The following is a 20,097-nucleotide window of genomic DNA, read 5'->3' on the forward strand; positions in this document are numbered from 1 at the left end:
CCCACACTGTAAATCGAATTCGACAGCCGATCAATTCATTTGAACAAGTCAAGGCTCGTTTCTCCAAGTTGTCCTGCATGCACAGCGAGTGGGCGGGCAAGGTTCACACTTGCTGCTTCCTTTGTCATCACAGCAGAAAGGCACACTCCCTCTGTTGCCTCTGTAAGCGCATAGTAGGGAGGATGTAGCGTATGGGAGAGAATATTTCAATAAATCATTCGAAGAAAATCGTTTTGCTCCAGAACAGTCTGCTCCCCTCACTTCTGAAATTATGGCTATGCCCCTGCACTGATGATATCGATGTCATTTTTATTAGTTACAGCTGTTTTCACAGGCTAATTCATATCTGCCGTGGCTAGTTACCTAATTGGTCTTGATGGGTAAAATTGGTGTAGTGCCCCTTTAACTAAGATGACAACCTTACCAACAAACATAACTGCCAGTTTTTGACACAAAGTTTGCAAAAAATTCATATGTTTTTCTTACTGTATCCATTACAAGCTTTGATTTTCTCATGTTTGAGATATTTGCCTCAACACTTAGATCAATTACTCTCAGTTGATTAATTGTTTGGTCTATTAAATGTTAGAAATATTGAATAATATTAATCAGTTTCAAAAGGTGACGTCTTCAGATGTGTTGTGTGGACTGCCCAACAGTAAAAACCTCAAAATGAACACACCTATAAACAGAGAAATCACTTAAATGGTTACTTGATTATCAAAATAGTCGTTGATTAATGTTTTAATTGACAACTTGTTTCACCTCTACAACTGAAAAACAGGGAAATTCTTTTTAAAAGAATACTTTACCCACAAAATGATCAATTACTCACCTCGAGTTACCTTGAATTCATGAAGAAAATTTTATTTGCATGCTTGAATAAAGTAGGAAGGAAAATCTTGATGCATTGGAATCACAGGGGTCCGTGTGTAACAACAACAAAACTATATCAAAAAACCTGTTTACAAGCTCTCACACAGCTCCTGCAGTATAACCCAAGTCTCATTCATCCAGCTGTATGTTCAGTACTCACTGAGAGAATAACACATGCATTTCAATAGAATCTCACCATCTAAAACACTTCTGAATATACAGTCTCATGCACTGAACTCTGCTCATTAAAATGCACAAGCATAGAACAAATGCACACTCGCTACTCAAATTCTGAAGTGCTTTGAATTGTATAGATGAGGCTTGGATTTTACTGCGAGTTGAGTGAGAGTTTGTAAGCGGGTGTTTGATATAGCCTAGTTTTGCTGTTGTCAGAGGTGGTCTGTGTTTACTTCATTCCATCATGAATATTGGCCATTTTTGGTTTCTCATTCATCAGGGAGGCATGTGAGAAAAGCAAAGTTTTCTTCACAAATTCAAGGAAACTCAGGGTGACTAACAAATGATCATTTTGTGGGTGAAGGTCAGGTAGAGTTTGCACTCACAGTTTGCTTAAACCAAACTGTATCTTTAAACGCACTGTACTTAACATGCACATTTACACAGGAACCATCTAACCAAGGTCACTCTCCGGTGGAAATGGACAGAGACGTCATTTACAGAACTATCCTGCTCTTTACTGTACCCTGAAGAATCGCAGAATTCCTGTCTGTCCAAACAAACACAGCTGCTCCAACTACTTTGGATTAAAACCAAAGCAGTAAAAAAAATAAAATAAAATGGCTCCACACCCAGGTTTAAACGATGTGAGGGAGAGAAGCAGCCCAAAGAGATGCCAAGGCTTACTAATCGACTACAACAGCAACTCCGGTGCCATAATGCCAAGGTGTTTCAATACAGAGTTGAGTTGTAAGAAATACAGCTCCCGGCTGTCCTGGCTTGAATTATTTGTCCCCTGTGTCTTTGCAGATAAAACTTGTGTGTAACTCTCACTTTGTTTTCACAGTCAAAGATGGCTGACTGATATTATTTTATGCCTCCCAGTGTGAAAGATGACACCATCGTTACTTGGAATAACACTCTACTACATGTGTTGGCTGAATGATGGTTATGGTAATTACATTCTGATATGATGATAAACCCACACGAAGAGAAAGCCCTGAGGTGATTTTACCATGACGTTTGTGGGAAAGAGAAAAACTACAAAACACTGTTACAGGAATGTGTCTTCAGGTGATGTATTTCGGGACAAAGCGGGGGGGGGGGGGGGGAATGTATTGTAAATCGTCTATCTGAAGATCTGTGGACATGAGGTGTGGTTTATCTTTTATTTAGAAAAAGAATGGGAATATTGTTTTTGATTTATCAGCCATGCCTTCATTCCTGTTAGTTATTAATCTTATGATTTTGGGGTGTGTGCTGTGACCTTTGGCCTCTAGATTCAGATGTAGCAACAATAAATCTCACTCCATATAACAGCACCCTGACACAGAGAGAGCCAACTTATGACCCTCTAATTTATGGAGGCGGAGGTAGAACAGTGAATATGCTCCCTGTCACACACATACAGACACACACAGACACTCACAATGACAGTGACCTCACTTTCACATCGTCCCATTTCCTGACTGATAAACCCACAAAAACGCACGTTCACCAGAACCTTTGTTTCTTATACCAGGACAGAAATTTTGTCTCTAAATGGGAGGAGAGTCTACTCAATGTGACTGGATGTACAGACTTGTGTCTCCACACTGCGATAAACGCACACACACACACACACACACACACACACACACACACACACACACACAAACACACGTACACACACACACTGGCAACATCCAGTCTTATTGTGAAGAGAAACTTGTGAGGTTGAGAGTAGAAGTATTTGCGAAACATCAATACCTCATGCTGTGCAACAAGAGAAGGTGTAATCTTCTCTCATACTTTGTGTCCTCAGGCTTTTATCAATAAAAGTCTTCCGGGGGATGATGGATCTTTGCAGTCTTTCCTGTGTCTTAAAACATGCTGTAGTTTGACTGTAAAAGTAAACTCCAGGATCAGCTGTCTGACTTTGACAAAACCACCTATTTCAAATGTTAATATCAGTCCATTAAATGGCCGTTATCAGCTGTTATCACATTTATAATGCTTCAGAAGTGGCAAACTGCTCCTACCAGTAGGCCAAATGGTGCATATCCAATGTTGTGAAATGGGCGCAGTTTCTTAAGTTCTAGACGCCAAATCAAGATTTACGCAAAAATCACGATTTGGGCTGAAATAAGTACATTTGTTACATGATGTTAGTTAGGTACACCAATCAGCCAAAAAAATAGAACCACTGTGTGAAGTGAGTAACATTGATCATCTTGTGCCAATGCAATGTTCTTCTGGGGAACTTTTGGTCCAGAAATTCATAAGGATGCCACTTGATGCGCTCCACCCACCCAAACACCTCTGCAGATCAAATATCTCTCCTCATGGCAGCAGCACTCTCTGCTCACAGTGGCCCCCCAGCGTGAAAATGCAGCATGCCACATTGCAGAAACTGCTCAGGAATTGCCCAAGGAACGTGACAAAGAGCTAAAAGCATCAACCTGGTCTCCAAAGTCCCTAGATCCAAATCTGATCAAGCATTAATGGGATGCAATGTACCTCAGAGGTACCCATAATCCACGGTGGGGCCTCCCTGGATCGGACTTGTCTCTGACATGTCAAGGCCTGGACACATGACCTATGGAAGGTGTCCTGTGGTGTCTGGCACCAGGGTGCTGGCTTCGGATCATGTGAGACCTGTCAGTTATGAGGTGGGGTACCAGCAGTTCCCAAGATGCTCAATCAGATTGGGGTGTGGGAGATTTAGTGGCCAGGTCGACACCTTGAGCTTTTAGTCATGTTCCTCGGGCCATTCCTGAGCAGTTTTTGTGGTGTGACATGGCCCGTTTTTCTGCTGAGGGGGGGTTACTTAGCTTAGTTAGTTTGGGTGGGTGGAGGACATCAAGTGGTATCCACATGAATGCCATGACCAAAGGTCTCCCAGCAGAACATTGCACTGTAACAAAATGATCAATGTTAATCAATTCACCAACCACTGGTTTTAATTTTTTGGCCGAACGGTGTATGGAACCTTAGTGAACTGAGGAGGATGTTACATATGGCAGCAATCTCCTGGGTGAAAGTCCTGAGTTTGTTTGACACTTCCATCCACCCCCAACTTCCTCCCCATGAGGACTTTGTCGCCTTTTATGCTATATCACCTGACCTCCTCCTTTGCCTCATCATAATTGCTATGCTCACTAGCGGCAACAACAATGCTCCCATGACAACTGATAACAGCTATTTAATTGGCTGATAACATTCAAAGCAGGTGGCCAAAACAGGGATGGATGTTCCTGACCACAGGAAGCGTGTTAACATATTTGTCCTGTAGATAGGAACTTAATGGATTGTTTGAATATGCCATTTTTGACCTTACATGCTACCTGCTGACATCTATTTTAGCCTGAGGAGTGACAAAAAAATGAATAAATGTGTCCTTTTCACTAAATGTAGATTTCTAGCGAGTTAAAGGTGCCACATGTATTTAGCCATCAATATATTAAAGCTGCTCAATAGATCAAATGACTAACTGTGATGTGAATGGAGCCACTCATGGTGACAAATTCACACAAAATTATCACCTTCAGTTCCCCTCAGTTTTACAGAGACTTTTAGTTTCAGTTTCCTGGACTGCAACTCAACAGTTTTGTTCACCACTCTCATCTGTACTGCTTCCAGCAAAAAAAGCTCCAAACACCCTTTTTATACCACTTGTCTGCCATCAGATGACACACAATCAAAGTTAGCGACTGATAAATAAGCAAAGTTGACCATTCTGCAGACAAAGAGCCAGACATTCTCCTCCGCTGGACTCGATCTCACTGCAGTGGCAGCCTATTTATAGGCTGGTGTTGTGCCACACTTCCTATAAAGCCTGTTACTTCCTGTCCAAGAGGATGTGACTACTTACTCCCTTTTTCAGGCACCAAATCATGTGTGTTTGTTTGATCTTTTTTCATTTTTCCGTCTGCATCTCAAACAGGATTTACCTGTTTGGACTGGAAAGCAGCGCCCTCTTCGTGATAGTGCAACCCAGCTGGATTACTGTGACACTGAGACAGGTTTATTAGTTACTGGTTGTTATCTGATGGCCCCCAGCCTGAAATAATATATGAACATCTCAAACTTCATGTGCAAATGATATACTGAAAATTCATGATTCAACAAAAAACATTCTCACATAAACTGTATGTGGTTGCTGCTAATACTTTCCCAAGATTCACATGTATGCACATAAACCACATTTGCTAAAGCGTGCTATCTCACTATCTACACTTCCCCCATCAGCTGCAGCTAGCGGGATAGCAACACTTCATTTTTAACACAGCGGACATCCTTCCTCTTACATAACAGAACTGTAAAACTGTTAAACAAAGGCTTTTAAATTGCTGGAAATCAACCTCCTATCTTATCTGTCTGTCTATTCACAGAAAAGATTGGTTGCAGTTTTAGGAAGCATTTAAAACTCCCATAATGCCCTATGTGATGTCAGACAACCATTCTGCACCCTCCTTTTTGCATTGCAAATAATTTAAAACCACAAAACCTACAATGTTGATTAAAATAATGCCCTGTGCTCTCGCTCTCTCTCTTGCACACACACACACACACACACACACACACACACACACACACGGTTTAGTACAACACACATTGCAGTTACCAGACAATGTTATTTTGAAGGAGCTCATTGTGTCCTTAATGCTTTTCAGTAGGCAGACTGATTTGACAATAGCTCATAAATCACACCTGGACGTCCCCACAGACACACAAACTGAATATAATAGCTACTCTAAGTGATATATTGTTTTTCTGACCCCAGTCACCTTCCGATTGAAGGCATCAGCCAAGAAATGACTCTGACCTTAATCTGTTATTCTGTAAGCATGTATTAGAAGCAGAAAGGCCACATATATACAGCTGGGATCATCCTGAAGGAATCAAATCTCGACTGTAGCTGATGTTTACAACAGAACTCGTGACACACGCGCCAAAGATTTGTGCTCACTGTAGTTGTTGACAGATTCTGTTCAGAAATGTTCCACACTTTTATTAATTATTCTCAGAAATGAACATTATCTCATTTTGCAGCAAAGGTTTCCCTTCTGGTGCAGAAGGAAGTGTCAGTGATTTGCCAATGTTTGCAGGAAGTATCCTGCACATTGTTTTAAATTACAGGGACGGGAGCCAGGACAGACGGAAAGGTAACTGAATAAACATGTTTTTGTGTTAGAGGGCTCTCGTATAGAACCAAAAAAAAAAAAAAATCTTTGAACTTGTGATAAAGAAATCAATATGCCAGTTTATTATTCTGAAAAATGAACATTTATCAGAATATATAATATTTCAGTGGGTTAATGTTCTGGTAAAGAATAAAAATCAGTCCTTTCTGATGCTAGTGACAGCACTAAATGACCCAGAATGCACCTTGTGCAGCCTAGATGGACAGTTTGAGTTATTCAAGTTTCCTTATTTGGTTTCTATTTTGACATTTCAGTGATGGGACACAATAAAACACCTCCCCTGTTGTTCCTCCTCCTGCAGCTCTGTTTCTGTGAATATTGGCTTAACTTGTACTGCCACCCTTTGGTGTATGTTTGTAGCTACAGATAATTGGCTCAGAGTAGTCACTGTGGCTGACTTTGCTTAACTGAAGTCTATTCAGTCATCGTGTATCTATTTATCCAATCATTCATCTATCTGTAACTCCAGGATCGGTCACATGAAAACATCTGTGAACATCTGGAAGTGATAAAGTAACAGAAATAACCTGACAAAGAAGAGTTTATTAGATACTGGTTATTTTTTGATGACCTACCAGCTGATTTTGTCATAACACGCACATAATGCATAATCTGCATGTTTGGTTTTGACTTGTGATTGTTGTGACTGCTGGATGAAACAGTTCCATAGTCAGACTACAGAGTAGAGAGAGTTTATAATAGAACATGAGTCACTGTGACTCGCTGACTCATATCCCTGTTGTAATGTAAGTGTGATGTCATTACAGTAACCAGCCGCAGAACTAACATGGTTATATCATACTGATACATCAATGGCGTTCACTCTTTATAACCACAGACTAAAGTTAGAAAGGAAGTACACACAAATGTTACTCTGAAAATGTTGCACAGCTGAGTTTGAATTTGTAAATATCTCTCCTGCCTCGCTGTCATCTATCTCAAGGTTCATTTTATTGTCATTCAAACATGTTAAAAACACAAGGGAATGAAATGTGTTACCCGGGTCCAGCAGCGTACAGAATAAATAACATCTGAGATAGACCTACAATAAATGATTAAATAACTAAAAAGCCTATAATAAATACAGCACAGTTAAAAAAAACAAACAGCAGCATGTTAAAGTGTGTGATAGTGCATCAATAGCTGCACAAAGTTGCAGCAGTATAAAGTGCAGAAGACTAACTGTGCAGAGGCTTCTACAGGTTTCATTGACAGGTATGAGGCTGGATTGCCATCTGTGCAAAGCGGGCAATTGTCCCAGTACCTTGGACCCCCAGGGGTCCAACAAAAAACCCAGGTTTACTGCAAGTAAAATGTTGTGTTGTTATTTGATTGAATGTAAATTGATCAAGAAATTTGCACCAGTAAAGTGCAATACTTTCATTACCGTAGCTGTATTGTGCTCATATGGTGCCAACCCAATCACCAGAGAAAAATTGGGATTGTCTGCAAACTACAGATATGTTACATTTGCACATTATCATTGGCTGATAGGTTGAACTTTGTGTTTCAGTAATGCTGTTGTTAACGTGTATGTTTGGGCTCAAAAAACATGTGGTTATGATGAGGAAAAGATCATGTTTTGGGGAGCACAATCCTGGCAGGAAAAGCAGTGACTTCTCAGTAAAAAAACAACCGCTTTACATGCTTAAAAACTGCTGAAAAACAGGGATGGGTCGCTACAAAACATCCATGTTTGGTATCTAAAAAGCCGCTGGAACGCAGCCATGGCTCACTAAAGCACAACTGGTTTTGTTGTTTGTTGGTCTCAGACAATGGTGTGCAGCTTGGCAGGCATCTCGCCAATGTGTCACACTATCCAACATCTCCTCCATGTCCTCATGCCAAAGTTAGCTCATATAATATGTCACTTTAGAACCATTGATATGATGTGCATGAAATGTGCAAATGTAATATAAACAATTTTTTCTTCTGCCGACTGGGCTCATGATGCCTATTCTAGTCTAACTGATACAACAGATTAATGTGGCACTGACAGTGAATAATGAAACAACTGCTACATGAAACCATCAAACTGCACAACTCCACAAACTGTTTAATAATTTAAATTTGATATTAATCGCTCTTTGCTGCACAGCTGCAAGTCTTTTGTCAAAATTCAGCTTACTTGGATACTAAGCAAAAACTTCATCATCAACTCAAGACCCAGTACTCTCAGGAAACAGCTGTTAAACATGCCAAAAAATTATAGTACAACATAAATTAGATTTTAGGGTGGATTTTTCCTAAATTCTCTGTAGGATTATTATACGATTATTACAGTGACAAGCTATGAGATAAAAATACCATATAGGATTAGAGTGGCCCACAATCAGGCCACCGTTAACTGACTATTGAGAGCCACTGACATACTTTCCAGTGTGGAACATTACAGGAATATTACGTTGATACCACATAGGACCGACAAAATATCAAATTACAAACACGTCTCATGTAAAATCCCAACAGGCAGTTACTGGCAATTAACCCCCATATGGAGCCTGTTACAGTCCCCCATAGGTGAATGTGATAAAATGTGTTAATATGTGCTGCACTGCTCCTCAGGCTCTGCGGCCCCGGCTCCCTTGTGCTATTGGCTGGTAAACCTGGGGACCTGCAGCCAATCACAGTCTATCTGGTGGTTATTAGAAACACAGAGCTGCACATGAGAGCTACTTTTGCTGCCTACTTTTGTGTGTTGTGAGCATTTTTGTCTTCTTTTAAGTGTATGTTCTTCTCAGGTTGATGCCAGAATGCTATAGTGTTTTTGCTATCAAACTTAGTTTCATAGTTTAATTTATTAAAATTTGACAAGGCATAAAACAGCAGCATAAAAACAGTGGATCCTGAAATGCGTTAGACGTAACAGTAATCCACAGTAATCTAAAGCAAAGCATCGAGTCAAGAGCATGAACCCTAAATATGAGTTCATTAATAAAACAGTTTTAAACAATTTAAGATAAACAGGTGATAAATAAGTCATTTGTGCAACTTTTTTTTTATAATTATTATTATTTTTTATTTAGTTTTTTTTCTTTTCTTGTATCTTAAAGATCTTGTGTGTAGGATTTTGTGGCATGTAACAGTGACGTCGGAGAACTGAAACTTCTCGTGTGCCAAGGTGTGAAAATGCGAACAGCCCTTTCTGAGCCAGTGTTTGATTTGTCCATTCTGGGCTACTGTAGAAACAACATGGTGGACTCTGTAAGAGGACCCGCTCCATATAAACATATAAACAGCTCATTCAAAGGTGATGACAGCACCTTATTTTATACCTATTATACCTATTTTCAAACATTTCTGCCAGTACATGCCGCTAAATTCTACATACTGGACTTTTCCCTGTTGGAGGAGGCCGCCATTTTAGTTACATTTCCTTTTTTCTGTTCTCTGCCTCAGTAGGATGTTAGGTTTAGGATTATAACTTTTCTTTTGGGGTGGTTTATTTGGTATATTGGCCAGGGCTGTCCCCAAAGTTACATTTAAGCCCATATATCTGTCAATAAAATATTATAATACTCTACATAATCTGCCTCTATGTCACTCCCCTGTTCCCTAAACTAGTTTTGGGTCGCATCAGAGCCACATGCTGTACTTTTCAGGTTTCAGTGGTGTTTTTTAAGCAGCAGTTTGAAGCTCAGACGCTGATGGGCGCTCTCGCACCGTGAGAGGAGCTCGTCCTGCCCGGTGAAAGACGCTCTGACAGCTCCGACTCTGTTGAAAAGCCTCAGAAACTCACCGTCCAGCATTTCAGCCTTCACACAGGAGCGCACAGGCGTGCGGGCGTCCGCGGGAGCGCACTGACTGCTGAGGGAGGGATGGACGCCTCTGCACCGCGCCAGAGGACCGCTGGGGTTTGTTGGGTGGGAGAGGTAGAGGCTGAGGGCGTGAGGAGGTGGTGGAGGAGGAGGACGGTAGAGTCAGTTTCGATTTAATTCCTCAACCGGCTGCTTTTACGCAGGGTGAGGTACAGTAGTCCGCCGCCTGGCAGTATAATCCGCTTGCCGGGAGGAGCAGGGAAAGCCCTCTCCAGACTGAGGCAGAGAGGGAGGGAGAGGTTCAAGTCGGACAGGGACAGAGAGAGTTGACAGGAGTGCTCGGTCCGGCTGCTGATACACACTCTGAGGACCAGGCAAGCTGTTTGAATCCCTCTGCACATCATGAGTGGACCGACAAACGGTAAGCAACCTGTGTGTGTGTGTGTGTGTGTGTGTGTGTGTGTGTGTGTGTGTGTGTGTGTGTGTGATATGTGTAAGTGTGTGTGCTGCTGAGTTTAAAGTGCACACGTGCATGTGTGTGTTCATGTGTTTTCTGCTTAATCAATAACACACAGCGTCCTGGGAGGGATTAACCTGAAGTGGACATAAACAGTCCTTCACCGAGGTTATTGATCACTGACACTTATTGACACTGTATTTCATCATGTCATTAGCTGTCTGTCAGTGAAGGTTAGAAACAGAGGCTGATGTCATGTATTGATATCCAACAGCGTTCATAAGTATTTTCATCATTGTCACTTTGTGTGGATTGATATAGATTTCTGTGGTTTTGATAACAACCAGGGATCCTCCACTGGAGAAATCCCCACAGTCGCAGGACTCAATCAATTCATCAATCGTTTCATTTAATAAAAATGTAGAAGTTGCTCATCTGGCCAGAAATCAGTACTTATAGGAATCAATAGTAGTCAAGTGAGACAGCGAGCGCCTGTGACAGCTGCTCATGTATTTCCGAGACAAGAAAAGCAGCCTGCTGTTCTTTGATAGCCGGAAGACAAAGCAGCACATCTTTGGTCGACACTGTGCCAGGCACATATTAAAATGTCCCAGTGTCTAAACATAGAGCCACATGAAGCGGGCTTTTTCATTAATGTGAAACCACCAAATCCCAAAATCTATTTTCCAAAAATAAAAAAAAACACAAAGCCAGCTCTGCAGACGTGAGCAGCTCCTCACACCTCCTCGCAGCCATTCAGTTTTATACTGCTCACCTCAGGGAGATGTTTAACCTTATAAGGGTTCTGGCAGGGCGACGCTGTGATGCAGTTGCGGCCGTGTCAGCGTAGCAGAGGGGCCCTGGCTGAGCGACTGTAACCCCAAAAATCTCCCACAGAAAAGAGGAGGATTATCTTTTGGCTGACTGCTTTGGTTCACACTATGGGAGACCTTTATTGGTTTTCACCCAGGCTGTTTATACGTGAGGTCAAAGGTCAGAATAAATATGCGTAGCTTTAAAGAGTGCAGATTTTAAGCCACTTTAGGCAGAATTGTAGGGAAATAGAGTTGATGATTTGATGATTTGAGATGATTTGTCTTCCCTGTAGCACACTACCATACTGTCAGTGACACAAATTGACTCTGATATCTTGGTTTGATACCTTATCAGCAGCTGTTTTGATGTTGTTCCTAACCTTACACGGGTGTGGCCAAACAGGATATAATTTATTTAGTTTTTACTCAGATATTTTTTCATGCAGATTATTGGAAAACTGCACCTGACTACAACTTATTCAGATAAAACTGGAAAAGAGTTTGGCTGACCCAGCCATAACCCAGATCACTGGTTCCCAACATGGGGGTCAGGGGCCTCCATCCATCCGAGGGGTCATGAGTTAACAGACTTGGGAATCAGGTGAAATAAAGATCTGCTGCACCAAATTATTTTCAGGTTTTTCTCTAATTGGTGATTATAATCATGAGTTGCTGGATAGTTTTACAAAATGAAAGCATCTGAGACAGAAAAAAATCACTCTATTTGTTAGGGGGGGGGGGGGCACCCCAGGGTGAAATTTGTAACCTTTGTCAAAGGGTCACCTGAGAAAAGGGTTGGGGACCACTGTTGTAGACAACGTTTAAAGGCTGTGTGTGCACAGGATATTACCTGGCTGCTGGTCAGTTGTCAAGACAATGCAAAATACACACACACACTGGAGCACATACATTACATGTACACACTTGTTGTCACCTTCATCGAGTACATAAACTAGAGCATACATTTAAACCTACTACCAATAAAAAACACACAGAAATAACACACTCTCTCTCACACACACACATGCACAAACACACACAGGTGGCTTTCTGTGTCTGTGATTCCAGTCCTCGTGCTGCCATCTGGCTACAGAGCCAATGCCAGCGTTTGTGTTGCACACACACACACTTACACACACTCACAGACACATACTGATAATACAGTTTGTTGGGAAACATTTTTGTCACAGTTTTACCTTTTTTTCTTTTTTCTCTCCCTCTCTCTCCTGAAAACATTTATAGATCCACAACTCTCTGTCTCTCTCCTGCTGTCATCAGCTTAACCTGCCAGCATGTTGTGTGTGTGTGTGCACGTGTGTGTGTGTGCTGCGATTGCATAATACTCTGGGAGGCAGCAGCATTAACTGTAATGTAATTGAATGAAGTGGAATACAGTAGAATTGTTGCTCCGATTGTTGCGCACCGAAGAGAGGTCAGTTGATTGTCACGGGAAATCAAAATCAATATTGATCACAATTAGTGTCAGTCAGTGGAATCTATTCGGTACTGATGACAGGGACAGGGCTGTGTGTGTGTGTGTGTGTGTGTGTGTGTGTGTGTGTGTGTGTTTCAGAAAGCATAAAGAAAGGACTTTTTTGTCTCTCTGAAAGGGATTTGAACAGATTCATAAGCGAGGATGAAAGAGGTGTAATCCCAGAACAACCTCATGTGCCCTTCTTTGTCTCTCATACTGTGTGTGTGTTTGTCGTGTTCTGCACGTTTATTTCAAGATTCAAAGCTTTATTGTCATGTGCACAAGTTCCAATGATGTGCAGTGCAATTCTTAGTGAGCGTCCTCTCTGATTGCCTTAAATGGAGTAAGAAAGAAAGTACTGCACATGAAGAACTGAATCGAGAAGTAATTAATCAAGCAATTTATAAAGTGTAGTAGTCACTATAGTGAAATGTTTCCATTGCAACAATAGTACAAACTGAGGAGCTGAATATTTCCTGGCAACTATCAAACACTGAAGGCCACCAGCAGCTTGAAGTGTCTCATTCAGTTAGTATATGTCTGTCTCTGCACACGTCTCTCTTTCTGTCTGTCTCCTAAGCCTCCACCTTGTAATGAATGGTCGTTCTGATCTCCCTGGCAGAGTAACAGACTTTCCAGGAGCCACCACTACTTACAAAGCCAAGCCTTCTTTGTCTCCTTGTAACCTTCAGTCAAGTGTCTGTGTGTGATAATGTTTGTGTTTGTGTCGTGTATCTGTTTGATTGTGGGTTTTGTATTATTGATCCACAAGGATGAAAAGCCATATTGGATTTTTTGAAGGGGACAGCAAATCAAACATCTGTTCTGATGTTTCAGAATAAGTCAACTTGTGGTTCTTAGTTCTACTTTATATATAAGACAAACCTGAGCAGCTGTTTTCAGATTCATTATACATTAAAGCTTATGTTTAACCGTCACAGGCTCCTGTAACAAGACACTTCCCTGAGAATAAGATGCATCAGATCCCTTATCTTTCCGTGGCAGTTGTCTCACTATTTTTTTTTTTTTTATCGCTTTGATCAGATGTTTGAATTCAGTTCAAAGGAAGGCCTTCAAAATGACAATAAGTGACATGTTTTTGATCCTCTCCTCTCCTCAGTTCAGTACCAGTCAGGTCTTTATGGCGGAAACAACAACAGCAGCTCCCCTCTCTCCAGCCGTGGAAATTCGCCCATCATTTGTGAGCGCTGTGGGGAAGTGTGTCGCGGGGAGGTGGTGCGCGTCAAAAACACTCATTTCCATGTTCACTGCTTCACCTGCCAAGGTAAGAAAGCCGCCACACACCTACACACACAAACATGCTTTCGTATATTCACTTCACATTAACACTTCCTCCTTTGGCACTCATACGTATACACACACACACACACACACACACACACACAACAAACACACACACATTTCATATTCATTTATTTCTCTATCTTGGACTAATGCGTGTGTTTCCATGTGTGGATTCCACCCACATCAATTTGCATAATTAAATATTAAATAACGAGCAGGACTCAGACAAGAAGGAACCAGCACAATTGAATCAGTGATTGCTTCACTGAAATAGAAACTGAACTATGTGTGACTCCAGCGGGATCAAAGTCAATCATTTTATATAAGGAAAACATTCAGTAATTGGACACTTCTGTCACCAGAAACTAAAGGTGACATGCAGTGTCTTCACAGTGAGCAGAAGGTGGCGAGATCTTTGATCTTTTAAACATAAGAGCGGTGGTTGTGTCTTAATATCGCAGCAGCCACTGCAGCACAGTTATGGAAATCCACTAGGGACCAATCAGAGCTCATGTAAGAGAGGTACAGTATGTGGTGGTGTAGGCCTGTGGGCTGTTTACACGTCATACTTCATGAATCTTATAGCTGCCTATCAAAAAAAGCCAAGTATGAATGCAACCATGACAATAAGAGATGAATTGCAATCTGTCCCTGAGAGACAGTTTGGTTCCTTAATGTTTGTGTCACATGCACATGTTAATAGGGCTGCAACTAAGTATTATTTTCATTATTGATTAACCTGACAATTATTTTCACGATTAAGGGATTTATTGTTTAGTCTTTAAAATGACAGAAACATTGAGATAATTGCTCATCACAATTTCACAGCGCCTAAAGTGACAGCTTCAAATTACTTCTTTTGTCTTTATTATACATTTACTACATTATACATCATTTATTTTTAACAAAGAAAAGCAGGAAATTCTCGCATTTAAGGAGCTGAAACGAGCAGATGTTTGACAATTTTGGCTTTCAGTAATGTCTAAAACGATTAACTGATCATCAAAATAGTTTGGGATTAATTTTCTTTTGATAAACAATTCAGATAATCAACTAACAGTTGCGGCTGTAACTTTTAATATATTTGAAACTGTCAGTGGTTATATCAAACCAGTGAAATTTGTCCCTGGAGACTATACCTTTAAAGGAATAGTTCAGCATTTTGAAAAATGTGTATATTTATTTTGTTGCTTAAAGTTACATGAGCAAATTTATAATGCTCTCATGCTTGTGTGCTAAACATAAAGCTACTGAGAGCAGACAATTTATTTACCTAGCATAAAGACAGAAAGCGGGGGAAAAAGCTATGTTGAATCTTATTTGTTTGTGCCATACAAAATCAGAAAAGTAAATAATGTTGGTAATTTTCGTGTTGAGCAAGTTCAAAATTAACAAGAGCGAGCTCAAAGTTCAGTTCACACAGATTTAAATGAACTAATTTCCATTTATAGTTCACAATATTGAAATTATAAAAAGTTCACAATCCCAAAAAATGAACTTATTCACTTTTTTATTTTATAAAATCTTGCGATCATCATTCACTCTTTCATATTTCCCGAGACTGGTCGGATGTTTCAACTCGATGTGTCATTTCAGACTTGTTGCTGATGTTGCTGAAATTCGGACTTGTTTTGTTTTTTGTTTTTTGTTTTTCCAGACCCTGCAGACAGAATTTGCATAAAAATATGAGATTATTTCAGTGGAATCTGATTTCATTTGTTCATTAAACTCTTTCAAATATTCATATAAAGTGGCCTCTGCAGTACTGGCAGCTGCATTGTCTTAATTGCCAGTTACAGCCACGCAGGTGTTGACTCGAAGTCTGCTCCCATGTCGAATAGTGTTTCCCTCCTGTTATAAAGGGCAGTCCCCTCCTCTGTGGTTAGAGTTAGGGACACGGTTTAGTTTACATTTAGGCAGGTGGAAACACAAATCGACAGGGAAACAGTCTTTGACACAAAACAAGCATGCTGAGTCCCATAAATCCTTGGGTGCCGTTAAACACAGTGACTGAGCGTCATTAACTCTTGCAAGAGTTAAAGTAACGTTCACGTTCATTAGTTGCAAACAGATACTTTTTGTTCACCATTTACCAAAAACATGAGCTTGTTTAATGAACAGGGTGTTCAGTGTTTATGCTAAGCTAATTGCATGCTGGCTCTAGCTTTACGTTTAGCATGCAGACATGAGAGTATTCTCATCTAACTCCCTGCAAGAAAACAAATAAGAATATTTCCCAAAATGTCTGACTATTCCTTCTATGTAAGTGGAACTAAAGCTTGGAAATAGATGAGGATATGGAATGGGAGGTTTCAAGAGAGGAAAAACACAAGTCAGTGTTTTGGAGTGTGTGTGTGTGTGTGTGTGTGTGTGTGTGTTTGCAGCACGTGTGTCTTTGCATGTTTGAGCTCCACCAGTGAGCAGGTGGGACCGAGCGCACAAATGGAGGTCTAGAGTCAGCAGCTAGCCTGACAGTGCAGTCAGCAGGTTTTCAGCCCGTAGTCAGACTCCAACCAGCTAACCTCCTTTCACAGGCCGGGACCCACACAGTCCCAAAGCTTGCTGCACGACAACACTGTTTTCTCTGTTTGATCTGCCAGTAACATCGGCTGAATGCTCTCAGCCACAGAGCACCAAAGAGGAGGGTTTTCTTTCTGTTTTTATGTCATGCCATATTTCAGATCTTAAAAATAACCTGAGCCAAAATAACTGCTTTGATTGTTTGTTTGGTTGAATAATTGATCGGCTAACTGACTGATTGTTTGCTCAGTCAGAGCACTCATTCCCTCTGACAGGACACCAGCTAGACTTATTGATGGAAGTGTTCTGTCTTTGATATTAAAGTATTTATTATTATGGACAATTGATCTTGCAGAGTAGGCTTAATGACTTTTAGCTAATGGACCGTGGGCTGAGTAGACATCAGCTGATGAAGTGAACGAGAATCAAAATGTCAGTTTTTAGTACACAGGCGTCTTATTTTTTCTCCTTATTATTTTTTATTCTTCTCTTCTCCCCCTCTCTGTCGTTCTCTTGTCTCGCTGGCTTTGTTTGTAGCTGTGAATGTCAGTGAGTTACAATGCGTCTTTGTTTGGTAAACAGTGTAATCTCCTGTTAGTGAGGCTATTTGGGATTGAAGAGAGATTGTTTTTTGGGAGAGAAGAGGAGATTTGGGATGAACGGAAATAGAAACAGATGAGCAGAGCGAGATAGATGAGACAGCAGCCCTCTGTGCTGGTGCCTGTGTGTGATTTGAGATTGTCTTTTGTTGGGTAGTGTAGTAACTGATTTAGATTCCTAAAAGTTTCAGCTTTGGATAGTATAGACTTATATTTGAGAGTTACAAAAACTTTCGTCTTATGATTTCAATATCATGTATTTGCTGGCCTTGGTACTATTCAATGACAGTCAGCTGGTTGGCTTACAACTTTGGTCCAGGCCAAAATACCTCAACATTTATTGGATGGATTTTGGTGAAATTTTGTACAGACATTCATAGTCCCCAGAGGATGAATCCTACTTACATTGTTGATCCCTGTTGTTGAGGCTGGTTTTGTGGATGTGGAGCTAAATGTTGTGCCTGGGGCACGTCGTGTATTAATGATACTCGTTACCTGGAGAAGTTGGAAAAAGATATACATTTCTTCTCTGTTCCAAAACCAAAATCAAACCCTGAAAAGTGTAGGGTTAGCTAGCTAGCTACTGAAGATATAGCCTACTGAATGTATACACATGCTGCTTTTGCTTTTTAATGATTATAACAGTGAAAAAGAGGCAGACCCTGCTGTACAGGAACCAATGAAGGGAAGCAGAGAAACTTTGCTGATGTTCAACCAGCTGTGTGTCAGATGAACGTTGTTTGACTTTCCCTGGAGATCCCTGCCCATCTGGTGGCGGAGGTGCTGGTGCTGTGGCGATGAGCAGTGATGTGGTGGTTCACTTTCACACTGTGATCCGTAGCCTATAGTTGAAATTGAAAGAGCATTGACATTGACACTAACTTTTCACCTAGTGCCATCATCAGGTCAGAGCTTTAATTTGTCCAATACTTTTGTTTGGCATCAGTCCCATGTTGTGTGTAGTGCTGTTTACCTGCTAAAGCACTGAGATTGTAAAAACAGTAAATATTACCTACTTAACATCAGAATGTTATTATTTTCCTCGTCATTTTACTTTAAGCTCCACTGTGCCTAAGCTCAGCTCCACAGAGATGCTAGCATATCTGTGCTACTTTGTTGTTTTCATTAGTATTTCAGTAGTAGTGTTTTGGATTTTGGGACAAGCATCACATTAAACCTAAGTAGAACGCTTTAAAAGTGCTGCATGTGTCTGGAGAGTTAAATACAGTTGGGTTGTTGGTTTGGTCTTACTCCACCAACCCCCAAGTGTATTTGACAAGTTTTGAGTGACACTCAACAATCAACTGTCTTTCTCTTGAGGTTCATATAGCACCTTTAAACCCTTTTGATTTAAGCCCTTGTGACGAGGACACAAGCTTTAATAGTTCTTTAAAATTTAAAATGTGGCTTAGGGAACTAGTCTCAGGGATTCACCTTGAGAGACTTTTATACGATAAACTCAATTTGTATGATACATTTGAGATCATCTGGGGCCCAATAGTTAGGCACCCTAATTCACCATCTAATAGCTGCAGTCCCTACTGTGAGCCACCATGTTTTGTTGTTCTTGGCCATTTTTCCTAAATTAAATTAATTGAATTAAATATAAAAAATAAATGTTTAATGTTCATATGTAATTTTATATCTCATTATTTATATATGTATCATAATACAGTAAAAAAAAAAAGAGTCAAGAAGCTATTTAGGAATAAAATAATAGACCAACAATATGGCAAAGTCTCTGCTGGTAGAGTAGCAGCTTCATCATCTTATAATTGCTTCCAACTGCCTCAACATCTGCAGCAGTTTTACATCTTTCATAAAAGTAACAGTAATACCAACCCCCCTACAAGCTGTTCCTACAAGCAAATACATCACACTGGAAATTCCGAATTGAAAGTTTTGATTTAACCACTAAAACTTTGTTTTCTGTCAGCATCATAAGAACAAAGCACACCACATGCATACTGATGAAGTTTTCAAGGCTGATCAGGCACAAGACGAATGCAACTCTGCAAATAATATCTTTCTGCTCTTGTAAAATCTGTCATAAAATATGCAACACGTTCATAAATCTGCCCTCGTTTTAAAGCCAATGATGCCAGTTTTTGGAATATTATGTCCATGTCCTGCTGGGTATGCAAATATGCAGTCGTAACTTATTAATTTGAAAGCCAAGTGTTAAGACTTAACTGTTTAAAACCACATTCTCCTCCAGCGCAAACAGTGCAGTCAAATCCAGATGATGGCACATCTTTGTACTGTTTATACTGAGACTGTTAGACTGGTTAGGCTTTCCCTTTACTCCCCCTCCTCTTTGATCCATCCATCCATCCATCCCGATCACACTCATGCAAATACAGAGGAGCCACAGTGAGGAAATCCATCCCATGTTGATGATGCGAATAGATGAGGGAAGACAGTGACAGGACGGCAAGGCGTGTGCTGGATGGACAGATCGATAGCCTCATTGATACCTCCCCTGGGTCCCCCCCACCTCTTCCTCCACATCCTCATCCTCTCACTTTGCTGTCTGCTTCCCTTTCTCCTCACATATGATGCCTTCGCTTTTCCTCTTCCTCTAATCTCTCCCTTGACTCCCATCTTGCCTTTCTTCTCTATTCTCCACGTCTCGTCTTAGGCCTCGCGTCTAAAGTAATCCCCCCGTCTCCTCTTTTGCACCAGAAAATTGAGCCATGTACATCATCTGTGACCTTTAAGAATCTCTTTTTGTAAAGAGCAAACTTTTGTCATTACTGGGAAAAAAGGACAAATAACCCAAATTATTGGATTCTCACTGTGCACTGGAAGATTTCACTCCCATTTTTGGAGTCTCTTTTGGGATAAGTTTCAATTAAAAAGTCTATTCGGAGGTGATGTACAACAGGCGCACACTTATTTGGATGGATTGTACAACAGGGTTTTCACCT

General features: G+C 40.7%; 1 protein-coding gene across 3 annotated transcripts in view; it reads left to right on the forward strand.

Moving 5' to 3' along the window:
* The first annotated feature begins 9,983 nt into the window (after positions 1-9,983).
* The window catches only part of LOC125898212 (actin-binding LIM protein 3-like), a 62,879-nt gene continuing 52,765 nt past the window's right edge, over positions 9,984-20,097 (forward strand). Inside the window, exons 1-2 of one of the 3 annotated variants that reach the window (XR_007450596.1) lie at positions 9,984-10,418; positions 13,864-14,028. Coding sequence is in view for 1 of the 3 variants with exons in the window: in XM_049591947.1 (XP_049447904.1) it covers positions 10,400-10,418; positions 13,864-14,028 (184 nt within the window). In the remaining 2 variants the exon portion in view is untranslated. The remainder of the gene's footprint in view (positions 10,419-13,863; positions 14,029-20,097) is intronic. The other 2 variants (XM_049591947.1, XR_007450597.1) reach the window with 2 other exon arrangements.

This window comes from Epinephelus fuscoguttatus, linkage group LG12, assembly GCF_011397635.1.
Source record: "Epinephelus fuscoguttatus linkage group LG12, E.fuscoguttatus.final_Chr_v1".
In the NCBI taxonomy this organism is placed as follows: Eukaryota; Metazoa; Chordata; class Actinopteri; order Perciformes; family Serranidae; genus Epinephelus; species Epinephelus fuscoguttatus.